General features: G+C 55.3%; 1 protein-coding gene across 2 annotated transcripts in view; it reads left to right on the forward strand.

Moving 5' to 3' along the window:
* Positions 1–17,525, forward strand: part of klhdc3 (kelch domain containing 3) — a 124,842-nt gene that overhangs the window by 63,797 nt on the left and 43,520 nt on the right. For both annotated transcript variants that reach the window (XM_085998121.1, XM_085998122.1), the window contains exons 6-7: positions 5,178–5,391; positions 6,581–6,667. In XM_085998121.1, the coding sequence (XP_085854247.1) occupies positions 5,178–5,391; positions 6,581–6,667 (301 nt within the window). The remainder of the gene's footprint in view (positions 1–5,177; positions 5,392–6,580; positions 6,668–17,525) is intronic.

Raw genomic sequence — 17,525 nt, forward strand, 5'->3', positions numbered from 1 at the left:
AACACCACTTGTTACTGATTGCCAGTCTGAGACTGGCAGTCTGGGAAACATCTTTAACCAATCGCCTTGCAGTACTGCTGAGCACCACCAGATGTCAGTGCTTGTTCAACATCCTGCTCACCACCAGCACTCCAACTGCACACACTCCTCCTGTACTTGGCTCAAGTCCGCTTCTCTCCCTTCCCCAAAGCTCCTGCACTCTGATTACAGGCCGGCATTTTGCTGGAACCTCTGTTCCCTGCCCGACGATTCTACCTCTTCAAGTTCCCAGCCTCGGGCGTGAGTGCAAAGGGCTCTTTCATGATCTGGGAGTGTTTGATAGGACAGTGTAGAGGGAGCTTTACTCTGTATCTAACCCGTGCTGTACCTGCCCTGGGAGTGTTTGATGGGACAGTGTAGAGGGAGCTTTACTCTGTATCTAACTCGTGCTGTACCTGCCCTGGGAGTGTTTGATGGGACAGTGTGGAGGGAGCTTTACTCTGTATCTAACCTGTGCTGTACCTGCCCTGGGAGTGTTTGATGGAACAGTGTAGAGGGAGCTTTACTCTGTATCTAACCCGTGCTGTACCTGCCCTGGGAGTGTTTGATGGGACAGTGTAGAGGGAGCTTTACTCTGTATTTAACTCGTGCTGTACCTGCCCTGGGAGTGTTTGATGGGACAGTGTGGAGGGAGCTTTACTCTGTATCTAACCTGTGCTGCACCTGCCCTGGGAGTGTTTGATGGGACAGTGTAGAGGGAGCTTTACTCTGTATCTAACCCGTGCTGCACCTGCCTTGGGAGTGTTTGATGGGACAGTGTAGAGGGAGCTTTACTCTGTATCTAACCCCGTGCTGTACCTGCCCTGGGAGTGTTTGATGGGACAGTGTAGAGGGAGCTTTACTCTGTATCTAACCCGTGCTGTACCTGCCCTGGGAGTGTTTGATGGGACAGTGTAGAGGGAGCTTTACTCTGTATCTAACCCGTGCTGTACCTGCCCTGGGAGTGTTTGATGGGACAGTCTAGAGGGAGCTTTACTCTGTATCTAACCCGTGCTGTACCTGCCCTGGGAGTGTTTGATGGGACAGTGTAGAGGGAGCTTTACTCTGTATCTAACCCGTGCTGTACCTGCCCTGGGAGTGTTTGATGGGACAGTGTGGAGGGAGCTTTACTCTGTATCTAACCTGTGCTGCACCTGCCCTGGGAGTGTTTGATGGGACAGTGTAGAGGGAGCTTTACTCTGTATCTAACCTGTGCTGCACCTGCCCTGGGAGTGTTTGATGGGACAGTGTAGAGGGAGCTTTACTCTGCATCTAACCCGTGCTGCACCTGCCCTGGGAGTGTTTGATGGGACAGTGTAGAGGGAGCTTTACTCTGTATCTAACCCGTGCTGTACCTGCCCTGGGAGTGTTTGATGGGACAGTGTAGAGGGAGCTTTACTCTGTATCTAACCCGTGCTGTACCTGCCCTGGGATTGTTTGATGGGACAGTGTAGAGGGAGCTTTACTCTGTATCTAACCCGTGCTGTACCTGCCCTGGGATTGTTTGATGGGACAGTGTAGAGGGAGCTTTACTCTGTATCTAACCACGTGCTGTACCTGCCCTGGGAGTGTTTGATTCTGGGTGTTAATTTCTTCCAAATCCCTCCACTGGGTTGTTTCACTTCACTGAACACAAACTTCCCCCGTCACTCACTCGAGAATGGTGGTGGACCATTAAACAACTAACGGGAGGAGGAGGCTCCATGAATATCCCCATCCTCAATGATGGTGGAGCCCAGCACGTGAGTGCAAAAGACAAGGCTGAAGCGTTTGCAACCATCTTCAGCCAGAAGTGCCGAGTGGATGATCCATATTGGCCTACTCCTGAGGTCCCCACCATCACAGAAGCCAGTCTTCAGCCAATTCGATTCACTCTACGTGATATCAAGAAACGGCTGAGCGCACTGGATACAGCAAAGATTATGGGCCCCGACAACATCCCAGCTATCGTGCTGAAGACCTGTGCTCCAGAACTAGCCACGCCTCTAGCCAAGCTGTTCCAGTACAGCTACAACACCGGCATCTATCCGACAATGTGGAAAACTGCCCAGGTATGTCTTGTCCCCAAAAAGCAGGACAAATCCAAACCAGCCAATTACCGCCCCATCAGTCTACTCTCAATCACCAGCAAAGTGATGGAAGGTGTCATCGACAGTGCTATCAAGCGGCACTTACTCACCAATAACCTGCTCACTGATGCTCAGTTTGGGTTCCGCCAAGACCACTCAGCTCCCGACCTCATTACAGCCTTGGTCCAAACATGGACAAAGGAGCTGAATTCTAGAGGTGAGAGTGACTGCCCTTGACATCAAGGCAGCATTTGACCGAGTGTGGCATCAAGCAGCCCTAGTAAAACTGAAGTCAATGGGAATCGGGGGGGAAAACACTCCACTGGCTGGAGTCAGACCTAGCACAAAGGAAGATGGTTGTGGTGGTTGGAGGTCAATCATCACAGCCCCAGGACATCACTGCAGGAGTTCCTCAGGGCAGTGTCCTAGGTCCAACCATCAATGATCTTCCCTCCAACATAAGGTCAGAAATGGGGATGTTCGCTGATGACTGCAGTGTTCAGCGCCATTCACAACTCCTCAGATAATGAAGCAGTCCATGCCCGCATGCAACAAGATCTGGACGACGTTCAGGCTTGGGCTGATAAGTGGCAGGTAACATTCGCGTCACAAGCGCCAGGCATTGACTATTTCCAATCTTCCCTAGATGTGGGGGAGATGCCTGAGGATTGGAAAGTGGCAAATGTGACACCATTGTTCAAGAAAGGGTGTAAGGACAATCCTAGTAACTACAGGCCGGTCAGTTTAACATCAGTAGTGGGTAAAGTTTTTAGAAACAATAATCAAGGAAAAATTAAAGGGCACTTGGAGAGGTTTAAGCTAATTAAGGAGAGCCAACACGAATTTGTAAAAGGCAGATCGTGTTTGACTAATTGAATTTTTTGATGAAGTAACAGGGAGGATTGATGAAGGGAATGCAATGGATGTTGTCTACATGGATTTTTGGAAGGCATTTGACAAAGTACCACATAAAAGGCTGGTTAACAAAATTGAGGCTCATGAATAGGTGGGTCAGTGGCAGCTTGGATAAGGAATTGGCTTAAGGACAGAAAACAGTCAGTTGTGGTAAATGGCTGTTTTTCAGACTGGAGGATGGTAGACAGTGGTGTTCCCCAAGGGTCAGTGCTGGGGACACTGCTTTTTTTGATATATATATAAATGATCTGGATATTGGAATACAGAGTAGAATTCCTAAATTTGCCGATGACACCAAACTTGGGGGTGTGGCAAACAGTGAGGATGATACCAATCGACTGCAACAGGACATAGAAAGGCTAGCAGAATGGGCAGACAAGTGGCAGATGGAATTTAATACAGAGAAGTGTGAGGTGATGCATTTTGGCAGAAGGAACAGGGAGAGGCAATATACACTTAATGGCACAGTTTTAAAGAGTGTGCAGGGACAGAGGGACCTGGGAGTTAATGTGCATAGGTCCCTGAAGGTGGCAGGACATATTGAGAGAGTGGTTAACAAAGCATATGGGATCTTGGGCTTCATAAATAGAGGTATTGAGTACAAAATTAGAGAAGTGATGCTGAACCTTTATAAAGCGCTGGTTAGGCCACAACTGGAGTATTGCGTCCAGTTCTGGTCACCACACTTTAGGAAGGATGTGAAGGCCCTTGAGAGGGTGCAGAGGAGATTTACCAGAATGGTTCCGGGGATGGGGGATCTTAGCTACAAGGACAGGTTGGAGAAGCTGGATTTGTTTTCATTAGAGCAAAGGAGGTTGCGGGGTGATTTGATAGAGGTGTACAAGATTATGACGGGTTTGGATAGGCTAGACGGGGAAAGGCTGTTCCCACTAGTTGATGGTACAAGGACTAGGGGACACAGATTTAAGGTTTTGGGCAAGAGATACGGGGGGGATGTGAGGAAAAACCTTTTTACACAGCGAGTGGTGAGGACCTGGAACTCGTTGCCGACGGAAGTGGTGGAAGCGGAGACACTCGATGTTTTCAAGGGGAGACTGGATAGGCACTTGAAGGAAATAAACTTGCAGGGCTACGGGGATAGAGCGGGGGAATGGGACTGACTGGATTGCTCTACAGAGAGCCGGCATGGACTCGATGGGCCGAATGACCTCCTTCTGTGCCGTTATTATGACTATATCTAAGAAGCGAGAGTTTAACCACCGCCCTTTGACATTCAACGGCATCACCATTGCCGAATCCCCCACCATCAACATCCTGGGGGTCACCATTGACCAGGAACTTAACTGGACCAGCCACATAAATACTGTGGCTACAAGAGCAGGTCAGAGGCTGGGAATTCTGCGGCGAGTGTCTCACCACCTGACTCCCCAAAGCCTTTCCACCATCTACAAGGCACAAGTCAGGAGTGTGATGGAATACTCTCCACTTGCCTGGATGAGTGCAGCTCCAATAACACTCGAAGCTCGACACCATCCAGGACAAAGCAGCCCGCTTGATTGGCACCCCATCCACCACCTTAAACATTCACTCCCTCCACCACCGGCGCACCGTGGCTGCAGTGTGGACCATCTACAAGACGCACTGCAGCAACTCGCCAAGGCTTCTTCGGCAGCACCTCCCAAACCCGTGACCTCTTCCACCTAGAAGGACAAGGGCAGCAGGCGCATGGGAACACCACCACCTCCAAGTTCCCCTCCAAGTCACACACCATCCTGACTTAGAAGTATATCGCCAATCCTTCATCATCGCTGGGTCAAATTCCTGGAACTCCCTACCTAACAGCACTGTGGGAGTACCTTCACCACACGGACTGCAGCGGTTCAAGGTGGCAGCTCACCACCTTCTCCAGGGTAACTAGGGATGGGCAATAAATGCTGGCCTTGCCAGCGACGCCCACATCCCATAAACAAATTTTTTAAAAACTACACCTTCCCCACCCAAAGGAATATGTTGCAGTTTCTGATAACTCCCCAGATCTGTGGTGACAGAGTCCCTCTCAACACCTGCCTGTGCCGGGGAGGCTCCGGTTCTCTCCCTACCTCCGTTGTGATCGTTCACAGGACGTTGGTTGTTCTGTTGCTGAGCAGCTTTAATATCTTTCCCCTGCTCTCTTTCTCTTCCACCACCCCCCCCCCCCACCCCGCTCTCTCGCAGGGTAACCCGGCGCGATGGCGGGACTTCCACTCTGCCACGGTGATGGGCAGCCGGATGTACGTGTTCGGGGGCCGGGCTGATCGATTCGGTCCGTTCCACTCCAACAACGAGATCTACTGCAACCGCATCAAAGTATTTGACATGGAGACCAATCACTGGCTGGACTCCCCCACCACACAGCTCCTCCCCGAGGGCAGGCGGAGCCACTCTGCGTGTAAGTGAACTCTCCGGGGTGCAGGCCAGTTGGAGTAACGGGACTGAGTGTAGTTGAGCCGTGGCCTGACCGAGCCCTCGGTGTGTTCAACCAGTGCCTTTAAATTGTCAGGGGGTTCATTTCTTTCTCGCTAGGGGGGGTAACACTCGCACCATGTCAGTGCCAGGTTATGACCATGGCCAACGAGAGAGCCCAGCAATTTCCCCATCGCCTTCAATGACAGCACAACTGATGAGACCCCACCATCAATGTCCTGGGGCGTCACTACTGACCAGAGCTGAACTGGAGACCAGCCATAAACTGGTGTCGACCGTGGTTCGGTTGGTAGCACCCTCGCCTCTGAGTCAGAAGGTCATGGGTTCAAGTCCCATTTCAGAGACTTAAGTACAAAAATCTAGGCTGACACTCCAATGCAATATTGAGGGAGCGCTGCACTGTCGGAGGGGCAGTACTGAGGGAGCGCTGCAGTGCCGGAGGGGCAGTACTGAGGGAGCGCTGCAGTGCCGGAGGGGCAGTACTGAGGGAGTGCTGCACTGTCGGAGGGGCAGTACTGAGGGAGCGCTGCACTGTCGGAGGGGCAGTACTGAGGGAACGCTGCACTGTCGGAGGGGCAGTACTGAGGGGGAGCGCTGCACTGTCGGAGGGGCAGTACTGAGGGAGCGCTGCACTGCCGGAGGGGCAGTACTGAGGGAGCGCTGCACTGCCGGAGGGGCAGTACTGAGGGAGTGCTGCACTGTCGGAGGGGCAGTACTGAGGGAGCGCTGCACTGTCGGAGGGGCAGTACTGAGGGAACGCTGCACTGTCGGAGGGGCAGTACTGAGGGGGAGCGCTGCACTGTCGGAGGGGCAGTACTGAGGGAGCGCTGCACTGCCGGAGGGGCAGTACTGAGGGAGCGCTGCAGTGCCGGAGGGGCAGTACTGAGGGAGCACTGCACTGTCGGAGGTGCCGTCTTTCGCATGAGGCATTAACTCTAGGTCCCGTCTGCGCCCTCAGGTGGACGTAAAAGATCCCCTGGCACTATTTCGAAGAGGAGCAGGGGAGTTCTCCCCAGTATCCTGGGCAATATTCATCCCTCAATCAATATCACTAAAACAGATTATCTCGTCATTATCACATTGCTGTTTGTGGGAGCTTGCTGTGCGCAAACCGGCTGCCTTCCCTTCTGATCACTCCCCTTCCCTCCCTCCAGTTACCTACAACAGTGAATTGTACATATTCGGTGGTTACAATGCAAGACTAGACCGGCACTTTAATGACCTGTGGAAGTACAATCCAGGTGAGTAAGGGATCATCTGTCTCATCACTTTTAATCTTTAATCATTTGAGGCTATGGTGGTTTCCGAGAGGTTCCTGAGCTTGAGTCTTGTTTATACCTAGAGAGAAATTTACTACTTTATATATAGCAGAGAATCGCATTGTCTTCACACACTGAATCTCTTTCATTCATTCTCAGGCAAGTCTGACATTTATATAAGGAGAATCCCACCTGGACTGGGACAGACTGTCGGGAGAATCCCACCCGGACTGGGACAGACTGTCGGGAGAATCCCACCCGGACTGGGACAGACTGTCGGGAGAATCCCACCCGGACTGGGACAGACTGTCGGGAGAATCCCACCCGGACTGGGACAGACTGTCGGGAGAATCCCACCCGGACTGGGACAGACTGTCGGCAGAATCCCACCCGGACTGGGACAGACTGTCGGCAGAATCCCACCCGGACTGGGACAGACTGTCGGCAGAATCCCACCCGGACTGGGACAGACTGTCGGCAGAATCCCACCCGGACTGGGACAGACTGTCGGCAGAATCCCACCCGGACTGGGACAGACTGTTGGCAGAATCCCACCCGGACTGGGACAGACTGTCGGCAGAATCCCACCCGGACTGGGACAGACTGTCTGGGGAATCCCACCTGGACTGGGATAGACTGTCTGGGGAATCCCACCCGGACTGGGACAGACTGTCGGGGAATCCCACCCGGACTGGGACAGACTGTCGGGGAATCCCACCCGGACTGGGACAGACTCTGGAGAATCCCACCCGGACTGGGACAGACTGTCGGGGAATCCCACCCGGACTGGGACAGACTGTTGGGGAATCCCACCCGGACTGAGACAGACTGTCGGGAGAATCCCACCCAGACTGGGACAGACTGTCGGGGAATCCCACCCGGACTGAGACAGACTGTCGGGAGAATCCCACCCGGACTGGGACAGACTGTCGGGGAATCCCACCCGGACTGGGACAGACTGTCGGGGAATCCCACCCGGACTGGGACAGACTGTCGGGGAATCCCACCCGGACTGAGACAGACTGTCGGGAGAATCCCACCCGGACTGGGACAGACTGTCGGGGAATCCCACCCGGACTGGGACAGACTGTCGGGGAATCCCACCCGGACTGGGACAGACTGTCGGGGAATCGCGCTCAGGACTGGGACAGACTGTCGGGGAATCCCACCCGGACTGGGACAGACTGTCGGGGAATCCCACCCGGACTGGGACAGACTGTCGGGGAATCGCGCTCAGGCCAGTACACCCCTTGTTACTTCTGATGTGTGACAGACCTGCACTCCCCAGCCCTTGCCCGCCCGCCCGCCGGCCGATTACCGCTCGGAATGCTCTCCCTGGGTCTGGACTGATTCCCTCATGGTTCTGTCGGCTGTTCTGCACCTTCCAAGTGGAGACTAGATGAAAGTTAAATGTCCACATTTCTTCAGTTCCTAGTTCAAAGAAACGTGCAGAGGGGTTAATGTTGATCAATAGGTCGGTGTGGGAGAGGCAGCGCTGGCTTCTCATTGGTTATGGTCACCATAGAAACCCATGGATAATTTTGGGGGGTGGAGCGTGGTAAGAGGGGACGCAGGTGCGATTGGGCTTTCCTTTTCTAGGCTCGGTGGTTTGAGACACAGTGTAGTGAGAAGCTGTTCAGACTGAGCTGGCTCTCTGAGAAACAGATTACACCTGTACTGTTCAGGTGTTGACCCCTGGCCTGGTTAGCGTGGGGGATTGTGGAGTCGTTCCTTTCTGTGGGATGCACTTTCTCCTCGCAGAACAACACCAGGCCATTCGGCCCATTGTCATTGTGTGGGTCTCAGCTCTTCAACTGCACCTCTTGACTCTGATCCCCTTTCCCTCTATCCATTAATACTCTTTTTAAAAATACTTATCCATTCCCCTTTTAACCAGTAGCCCCTCGTGGCAAAGCATTGCCTGTTCTAATAACTTTGTCTGAAATTCATTCGTTCCCCCTTGCCCTCTGACTGTGCCCCAGTGTAACTGATTCACCGATGATCTTTCACCCTCTCAACCCTCAGCAATTTTAGTTGCAGTGAGAGGCTCCATTTTTTTTACCCTTTCTGCATGACTGTAACCCCTCTCATCCCTGGTATCCTTTGAACGAGCCTTCACTGTCTCCTCTTCATAGCTTTAATGTCCTAAGCAATTGGTATGTTGGCCTTTATTACAAGAGGATTTGAGTATAAGAGTAAAGGCGTCTTACTGCAATTATATAGGGCCCTGGTGAGACCACACCTGGAGTATTGTGGACAGTTTTGGTCTCCTTACCTAAGGAAGGATATACTTGCCATAGAGGGAGTGCAGCGAAGGTTCACCAGACTGGTTCCTGGGATGGGGGATTGTCCTATGAGGAGAGATTGAGTAGACTAGGCCTATATTCTCTAGAGTTTAGAAGGTGATCTCATTGAAACTTACAGGATTTGACAGGGTAGATGCAGGGAGGATGTTTCCCCTGGCTGGGGAGTCTAGAGCCAGGGGTCACAGTCTCAGAATAAGGGGTCGGCCATTTAGGACTGAGATGAGGAGAAATTCCTTCACTCAGAGGGCGGTGAATTTTTGGAATTCTCTACCCCAGAGGGCTGTGGAGGCTCAGTCGTTGAGTATATTCAAGACAGAGATCGATAGATTTTTGGTTACTAAGGGGATCAAGGGATATGGGGATAGTGCAGGAAAGTGGAGATGAGGTCGAAGATCAGCCATGATCTTATTGAATGGCGGAGCAGGCTCGAGGGGCCGTGTGGCCGACTCCTGCTCCTGTTTCCTATGTTCTTGGGTGCTTCTGACAATGGGATGCCAGAACTGCATCCAGTACTCCCAAATGGGGCCAAAGCCAGAATCTCTGCCTTATTCCATGGCCTTTTCTACCTGGACCTATCTGCAACAATTTGCTCCCTTAATATTGGTGGTGGGAGTCCTGCAGACCCCAACTTCAATTCCTGCTCTACGCTGATTTTGCCCCTTTCCCAGGTAGTGGTTGCAATGCCCGGTAAGATTACGCAGCTTGCTTGCTGTTTGTGGGATCTTGCTGTGCACAACTTGACTGCATCTTGGTGGTGTTGGTTCAGGGAGCGGTGTTGGGCGGGTATCGTGGTGTTGGTTCAGGGAGCGGTGTTGGGCGGGTATCGTGGGGTTCAGGGAGCGGTGTTGGGTGGGTATCGTGGTGTTGGTTCAGGGAGCAGTGTTGGGCAGGTATCGTGGTGTTGGTTCAGGGAGCAGTGTTGGGCGGGTATCGTGGCCTTGGTTCAGGGAGCAGTGTTGGGCGGGTATCGTGGCCTTGGTTCAGGGAGCAGTGTTGGGCGGGTATCGTGGCCTTGGTTCAGGGAGCAGTGTTGGGCGGGTATCGTGGTGTTGCTTCAGGGAGCAGTGTTGGGCGGGTATCGTGGTGTTGGTTCAGGGAGCGGTGTTGGGCGGGTATCGTGGTGTTGGTTCAGGGAGCGGTGTTGGGCGGGTATCGTGGTGTTGGTTCAGGGAGCGGTGTTGGGCGGGTATCGTGGTGTTGGTTCAGGGAGCGGTGTTGGGCGGGTATCGTGGTGTTGGTTCAGGGAGCGGTGTTGGGTGGGTATCGTGGTGTTGGTTCAGGGAGCGGTGTTGGGCAGGTATCGTGGTGTTGGTTCAGGGAGCAGTGTTGGGCGGGTATCGTGGTGTTGGTTCAGGGAGCAGTGTTGGGCGGGTATCGTGGTGTTGGTTCAGGGAGCAGTGTTGGGTGGGTATCGTGGTGTTGGTTCAGGGAGCAGTGTTGGGTGGGTATCGTGGTGTTGGTTCAGGGAGCGGTGTTGGGCAGGTATCGTGGTGTTGGTTCAGGGAGCGGTGTTGGGCGGGTATCGTGGTGTTGGTTCAGGGAGCGGTGTTGGGCGGGTATCGTGGTGTTGGTTCAGGGAGCAGTGTTGGGCGGGTATCGTGTTGGTTCAGGGAGCGGTGTTGGGCGGGTATCGTGGTGTTGGTTCAGGGAGCGGTGTTGGGCGGGTATCGTGGTGTTGGTTCAGGGAGCAGTGTTGGGCGGGTATCGTGGCCTTGGTTCAGGGAGCAGTGGTGGGCGGGTATCGTGGTGTTGGTTCAGGGAGCAGTGTTGGGCAGGTATCGTGGCCTTGGTTCAGGGAGCAGTGGTGGGCGGGTATCGTGGTGTTGGTTCAGGGAGCAGTGTTGGGCGGGTATCGTGGCCTTGGTTCAGGGAGCAGTGTTGGGCAGGTATCGTGGTGTTGGTTCAGGGAGCGGTGTTGGGCAGGTATCGTGGTGTTGGTTCAGGGAGCAGTGTTGGGCGGGTATCGTGGTGTTGGTTCAGGGAGCAGTGTTGGGCGGGTATCGTGGTTGTTGGTTCAGGGAGCAGTGTTGGGCAGGTATCGTGGTGTTGGTTCAGGGAGCAGTGTTGGGCGGGTATCGTGGTTGTTGGTTCAGGGAGCGGTGTTGGGCAGGTATCGTGGTGTTGGTTCAGGGAGCAGTGTTGGGCGGGTATCGTGGCCTTGGTTCAGGGAGCAGTGTTGGGCAGGTATCGTGGTGTTGGTTCAGGGAGCGGTGTTGGGCGGGTATCGTGGTGTTGGTTCAGGGAGCAGTGTTGGGCAGGTATCGTGGTGTTGGTTCAGGGAGCGGTGTTGGGCAGGTATCGTGGTGTTGGTTCAGGGAGCGGTGTTGGGCAGGTATCGTGGTTGTTGGTTCAGGGAGCAGTGTTGGGCGAGTATTGTGGTGTTGGTTCAGGGAGCAGTGTTGGGCGGGTATCGTGGCCTTGGTTCAGGGAGCAGTGGTGGGCGGGTTTCGTGGTGTTGGTTCAGGGAGCAGTGTTGGGCCGGTATCGTGGCCTTGGTTCAGGGAGCAGTGTTGGGCAGGTATCGTGGTGTTGGTTCAGGGAGCGGTGTTGGGCAGGTATCGTGGTGTTGGTTCAGGGAGCAGTGTTGGGCGGGTATCGTGGTGTTGGTTCAGGTAGCGGTGTTCGGCGGGTATCGTGGCCTTGGTTCAGGGATCAGTGTTGGGCGGGTATCGTGGTGTTGGTTCAGGGAGCAGTGTTGGGCGGGTATCGTGGCCTTGGTTCAGGGAGCAGTGTTGGGCAGGTATCGTGGTGTTGGTTCAGGGAGCGGTGTTGGGCAGGTATCGTGGTTGTTGGTTCAGGGAGCAGTGTTGGGCGGGTATCGTGGCCTTCGTTCAGGGAGCAGTGTTGGGCAGGTATCGTGGCCTTGGTTCAGGGAGCAGTGTTGGGCAGGTATCGTGGTGTTGGTTCAGGGAGCGGTGTTGGGCAGGTATCGTGGTGTTGGTTCAGGGAGCGGTGTTGGGCGGGTATCGTGGTGTTGGTTCAGGGAGCAGTGTTGGGCGGGTATCGTGGCCTTGGTTCAGGGAGCAGTGTTGGGCGGGTATCGTGGTCTTGGTTCAGGGAGCAGTGTTGGGCAGGTATCGTGGCCTTGGTTCAGGGAGCAGTGTTGGGCGGGTATTGTGGCCTTGGTTCAGGGAGCAGTGGTGGGCGGGTATCGTGGTGTTGGTTCAGGGAGCAGTGTTGGGCAGGTATCGTGGCCTTGGTTCAGGGAGCAGTGTTGGGCGGGTATCGTGGTGTTGGTTCAGGGAGCAGTGTTGGGCGGGTATCGTGGTGTTGGTTCAGGGAGCAGTGTTGGGCGGGTATCGTGGCCTTGGTTCAGGGAGCAGTGTTGGGCGGGTATCGTGGCCTTGGTTCAGGGAGCAGTGCTGGGCGGGTATCGTGGCCTTGGTTCAGGGAGCAGTGTTGGGTGGGTATCGTGGTGTTGGTTCAGGGAGCGGTGTTGGGCAGGTATCGTGGCCTTGGTTCAGGGAGCAGTGTTGGGCGGGTATCGTGGTGTTGGTTCAGGGAGCAGTGTTGGGCAGGTATCGTGGCCTTGGTTCAGGGAGCAGTGTTGGGCGGGTATCGTGGTGTTGGTTCAGGGAGCAGTGTTGGGCAGGTATCGTGGCCTTGGTTCAGGGAGCAGTGTTGGGCGGGTATCGTGGTGTTGGTTCAGCGAGCAGTGATGGGCGGGTGTCGTGGCCTTGGTTCAGGGCGCGGTGTTGGGCGGGTATCGTGGTGTTGGTTGAGGGAGCGGTGTTGGGCGGGTATCATGGCCTTGGTTCAGGGAGCAGTGTTGGGCGGGTATCGTGGCCTTGGTTCAGGGAGCAGTGTTGGGCGGGTATCGTCGCCTTGGTTCAGGGAGCGGTGTTGGGCGGGTATCGTGGCCTTGGTTCAGGGAGCAGTGTTGGGCGGGTATCGTGGTGTTGGTTCAGGGAGCGGTGTTGGGCAGGTATCGTGGCCTTGGTTCAGGGAGCAGTGTTGGGCGGGTATCGTGGTGTTGGTTCAGGGAGTGGTGTTGGACGGGTATCGTGGGGTTGGTTCAGGGAGCAGTGTTGGGCGGGTATCGTGGTCTTGGTTCAGGGAGCGGTGTTGGGCGGGTATCGTGGTGTTGGTTCAGGGAGCGGTGTTGGGCAGGTATCGTGGCCTTGGTTCAGGGAGCGGTGTTCGGCAGGTATCGTGGTGTTGGTTCAGGGAGCGGTGTTGGGCAGGTATCGTGGTGTTGGTTCAGGGAGCAGTGTTGGGCGGGTATCGTGGCCTTGGTTCAGGGAGCAGTGTTGGGTGGGTATCGTGGTGTTGGTTCAGGGAGCAGTGTTGGGCGGGTATCGTGGTGTTGGTTCAGGGAGCGGTGTTGGGCAGGTATCGTGGTGTTGGTTCAGGGAGCGGTGTTGGGCAGGTATCGTGGTTGTTGGTTCAGGGAGCACTGTTGGGCGGGTATTGTGGTGTTGGTTCAGGGAGCAGTGTTGGGCGGGTATCGTGGCCTTGGTTCAGGGAGCAGTGGTGGGCAGGTATCGTGGCCTTGGTTCAGGGAGCAGTGTTGGGCAGGTATCGTGGTGTTGGTTCAGGGAGCGGTGTTGGGTGGGTATCGTGGTGTTGGTTCAGGGAGCAGTGTTGGGCGGGTATCGTGGCCTTGGTTCAGGGAGCAGTGTTGGGCAGGTATCGTGGTGTTGGTTCAGGGAGCGGTGTTGGGCAGGTATCGTGGTGTTGGTTCAGGAAGCAGTGTTGGGCGGGTATCGTGGCCTTGGTTCAGGGAGCAGTGTTGGGCAGGTATCGTGGCCTTGGTTCAGGGAGCAGTGTTGGGCAGGTATCGTGGTGTTGGTTCAGGGAGCGGTGTTGGGCAGGTATCGTGGTGTTGGTTCAGGGAGCGGTGTTGGGCGGGTATGGTGGTGTTGGTTCAGGGAGCAGTGTTGGGCGGGTATCGTGGCCTTGGTTCAGGGAGCAGTGTTGGGCGGGTATTGTGGCCTTGGTTCAGGGAGCAGTGGTGGGTGGGTATCGTGGTGTTGGTTCAGGGAGCAGTGTTGGGCAGGTATCGTGGCCTTGGTTCAGGGAGCAGTGTTGGGCAGGTATCGTGGCGTTGGTTCAGGGAGCGGTGTTGGGTGGGTATCGTGGTGTTGGTTCAGGGAGCGGTGTTGGGCAGGTATCGTGGCCTTGGTTCAGGGAGCAGTGTTGGGCAGGTATCGTGGTGTTGGTTCAGGGAGCAGTGTTGGGCGGGTATCGTGGTGTTGGTTCAGGGAGCAGTGTTGGGCGGGTATCGTGGTGTTGGTTCAGGGAGCAGTGTTGGGCGGGTATCGTGGCCTTGGTTCAGGGAGCAGTGTTGGGTGGGTATCGTGGTGTTGGTTCAGGGAGCAGTGTTGGGTGGGTATCGTGGTGTTGGTTCAGGGAGCAGTGTTGGGCGGGTATCGTGGCCTTGGTTCAGGGAGCAGTGTTGGGCGGGTATCGTGGTGTTGGTTCAGGGAGCAGTGTTGGGTGGGTATCGTGGTGTTGGTTCAGCGAGTAGTGATGGGCAGGTATCGTGGCCTTGGTTCAGGGAGCAGTGTTGGGCGGGTATCGTGGTGTTGGTTCAGGGAGCGGTGTTGGGCAGGTATCGTGGTGTTGGTTGAGGGAGCGGTGTTGGGCGGGTATCATGGCCTTGGTTCAGGGAGCAGTGTTGGGCGGGTATCGTGGTGTTGGTTCAGCGAGCAGTGATGGGCGGGTGTCGTGGCCTTGGTTCAGGGCGCGGTGTTGGGCGGGTATCGTGGTGTTGGTTGAGGGAGCGGTGTTGGGCGGGTATCATGGCCTTGGTTCAGGGAGCAGTGTTGGGCGGGTATCGTGGCCTTGGTTCAGGGAGCAGTGTTGGGCGGGTATCGTCGCCTTGGTTCAGGGAGCGGTGTTGGGCGGGTATCGTGGCCTTGGTTCAGGGAGCAGTGTTGGGCGGGTATCGTGGGGTTGGTTCAGGGAGCGGGGTTGGTTCAGGGAGCAGTGTTGGGCGGGTATCGTGGTCTTGGTTCAGGGAGCGGTGTTGGGCAGGTATCGTGGTGTTGGTTCAGGGAGCAGTGTTGGGCGGGTATCGTGGCCTTGGTTCAGGGAGCGGTGTTGGGCGGGTATCGTGGTGTCGGTTCAGGGAGCAGTGTTGGGCGGGTATCGTGGCCTTGGTTCAGGGAGCGGTGTTGGGCGGATATCGTGGCCTTGGTTCAGGGAGCAGTGTTGGGCGGGTATCGTGGTGTTGGTTCAGGGAGCGGTGTTGGGCGGGTATCGTGGCGTTGGTTCAGGGAGCGGTGTTGGGCGGGTATCGTGGTGTTGGTTCAGGGAGCAGTGTTGGGCGGGTATCGTGGTCTTGGTTCAGGGAGCAGTGTTGGGCGGGTATCGTGGCCTTGGTTCAGGGAGCGGTGTTGGGCGGGTACCGTGGCCTTGGTTCAGGGAGCAGTGTTGGGCGGGTATCGTGGCCTTGGTTCAGGGAGCGGTGTTGGGCGGGTATCGTGGTGTTGGTTCAGGGAGCGGTGTTGGGCGGGTATCGTGGCCTTGGTTCAGGGAGCGGTGTTGGGCGGGTATCGTGGTGTTGGTTCAGGGAGCGGTGTTGGGCGGGTATCGTGGCCTTGGTTCAGGGAGCAGTGTTGGGCGGGTATCGTGGTCTTGGTTCAGGGAGCAGTGTTGGGCGGGTATCGTGGCCTTGGTTCAGGGAGCAGTGTTGGGCGGGTATCGTGGCCTTGGTTCAAGGAGCAGTGTTGGGCGGGTATCGTGGCCTTGGTTCAGGGAGCGGTGTTGGGCGGGTATCGTGGTGTTGGTTCAGGGAGCGGTGTTGGGCGGGTATCATGGTGTTGGTTCAGGGAGCGGTGTTGGGCGGGTATCGTGGTGTTGGTTCAGGGAGCAGTGTTAGGCGGTGATGCGCTATCAATTACTCATAAAAGACTGAGAGTTAGAAGAGTAACTAAAGGCTTTTATTAACAACAGAATGGAGGTCTGCCTCGCGTGGTCGACCGGTCCATGATACTAAGGGCCGGGGAGCAGTCACCTTTATACTAGGACCTGTGGGAGGAGTCAGCCGAGGCATGTCCAGGCATGTACACAGTGGAATACAAACAGGACAAACAGGAATACAAGCAGTGGTTTACCACATTCACCCCTTGTTTAAAATTGAGTCCGGCGGGGTGAAGTGTATTAAAAGTTAGTGTATTGGAGTCTCTCCGGAGGTCTTGTCTGCCGCTGTGATCTGCGTGGCGACGGCAGGGGTAGTGAAGTTTCCGGCGTCGAGTCCAGCGTAGGCTGTGGCACAGGCGTGTCGTCCTCGTAGATGTCGAGCGGGTCGCGGGGCCCAGGCCTGCCGTCTGCTGGGGCTGGATATCGGATCGTGGGGGGGGCGGTGGTAGTGGGTAGTGGGTTACTGCGGCCCCCGAGGGTGCAAGGTCTCTTATGGAGACTGTGTCCTCCCGCCCGTCCGGGTATGCGATGTAAGCATACTGGGGGTTGGCGTGGAGGAGGTCGACCCTCTCGACCAGGGGGTCCGTTTTATGGGTCCTCACGTGTCTTCTCAGTAGGACCGGCCCTGGGGACGTCAGCCATGGCGGTAGCGATGTCCCCGATGTGGACTTCCTTGGGAAGACAAACATTTTCTCATGAGGGGTGGCGTTAGTGGCAGTGCAGAGCAGTGACCGAATAGAGTGGAGCGCATCGGGGAGCACATCCTGCCAGCGGGAGGTTGGAAGGCCCCTAGACTTTAAGGCTAACAGGACGGCCTTCCAAACTGTCGCATTTTCTCTTTCCACCTGTCCGTTCCCCCGGGGGTTACATAGATACATAGATACATAGAAGATAGGAGCAGGAGTAGGCCATTCGGCCCTTCGTGCCTGCTCCGCCATTCGATGAGATCATGGCTGATCCTTTAATTCAGTATCCCGTCCCCGCCTTCTCTCCGTAACCCTTAACCCCTTTTGCCCGTAGAAATATATCTAATTCCCTCTTAAATATATTTAATGAGCTGGCGTACACTGCCCTCTGTGGCAATGAGTTCCACAGGTTCACCACTCTCTGAGTGAAGAAATTCCCCCTCATCTCTGTCCTAAATGGTTTAGCCCTTATCCTTAAATTATGTCCTCTAGTTCTGTTCTCACCCGCCAAGGGAAACATTCCTTCTGCATCCAGTCTGTCTAGACCTGTCAGAATTTTATACACTTCTATGAGGTCCCCTCTCAATCTTCTAAACTCCAGTGTGTACATCCCTAAACTACATAGTCTCTCCTCATAGGTCATTCCCGCCATTCCTGGTATCAGCCTGGTGAATCGCCGCTGCACCCCCTCCATGGCAAGAACATCCTTCCTCAGATGAGGCGACCAAAACTGTACACAGTACTCGAGGTGTGGTCTCACCAGTGCCCTGTACAGCTGCAGCAAGGTATCCCTGTTCCTGTATTCTAACCCTTTTGCTATGAAGGCCAGCATACCGTTTGCCTTCTTGACCGCCTGTTGCACCTGCATGCTCGCCTTCAGTGACTGGTGTACAAGAACACCCAGGTCTCTCTGTACTTCCCCCTCTCCCAATCTATTGCCATTTAAATAATAATTTGCCCTCCCGTTCCTGCACCCAAGGT

The sequence above is a fragment of the Somniosus microcephalus genome, chromosome 9 (assembly GCF_052327205.1).
Source record: "Somniosus microcephalus isolate GS21.2 chromosome 9, FLI_Smic_1.0, whole genome shotgun sequence".
Taxonomy (NCBI): Eukaryota; Metazoa; Chordata; class Chondrichthyes; order Squaliformes; family Somniosidae; genus Somniosus; species Somniosus microcephalus.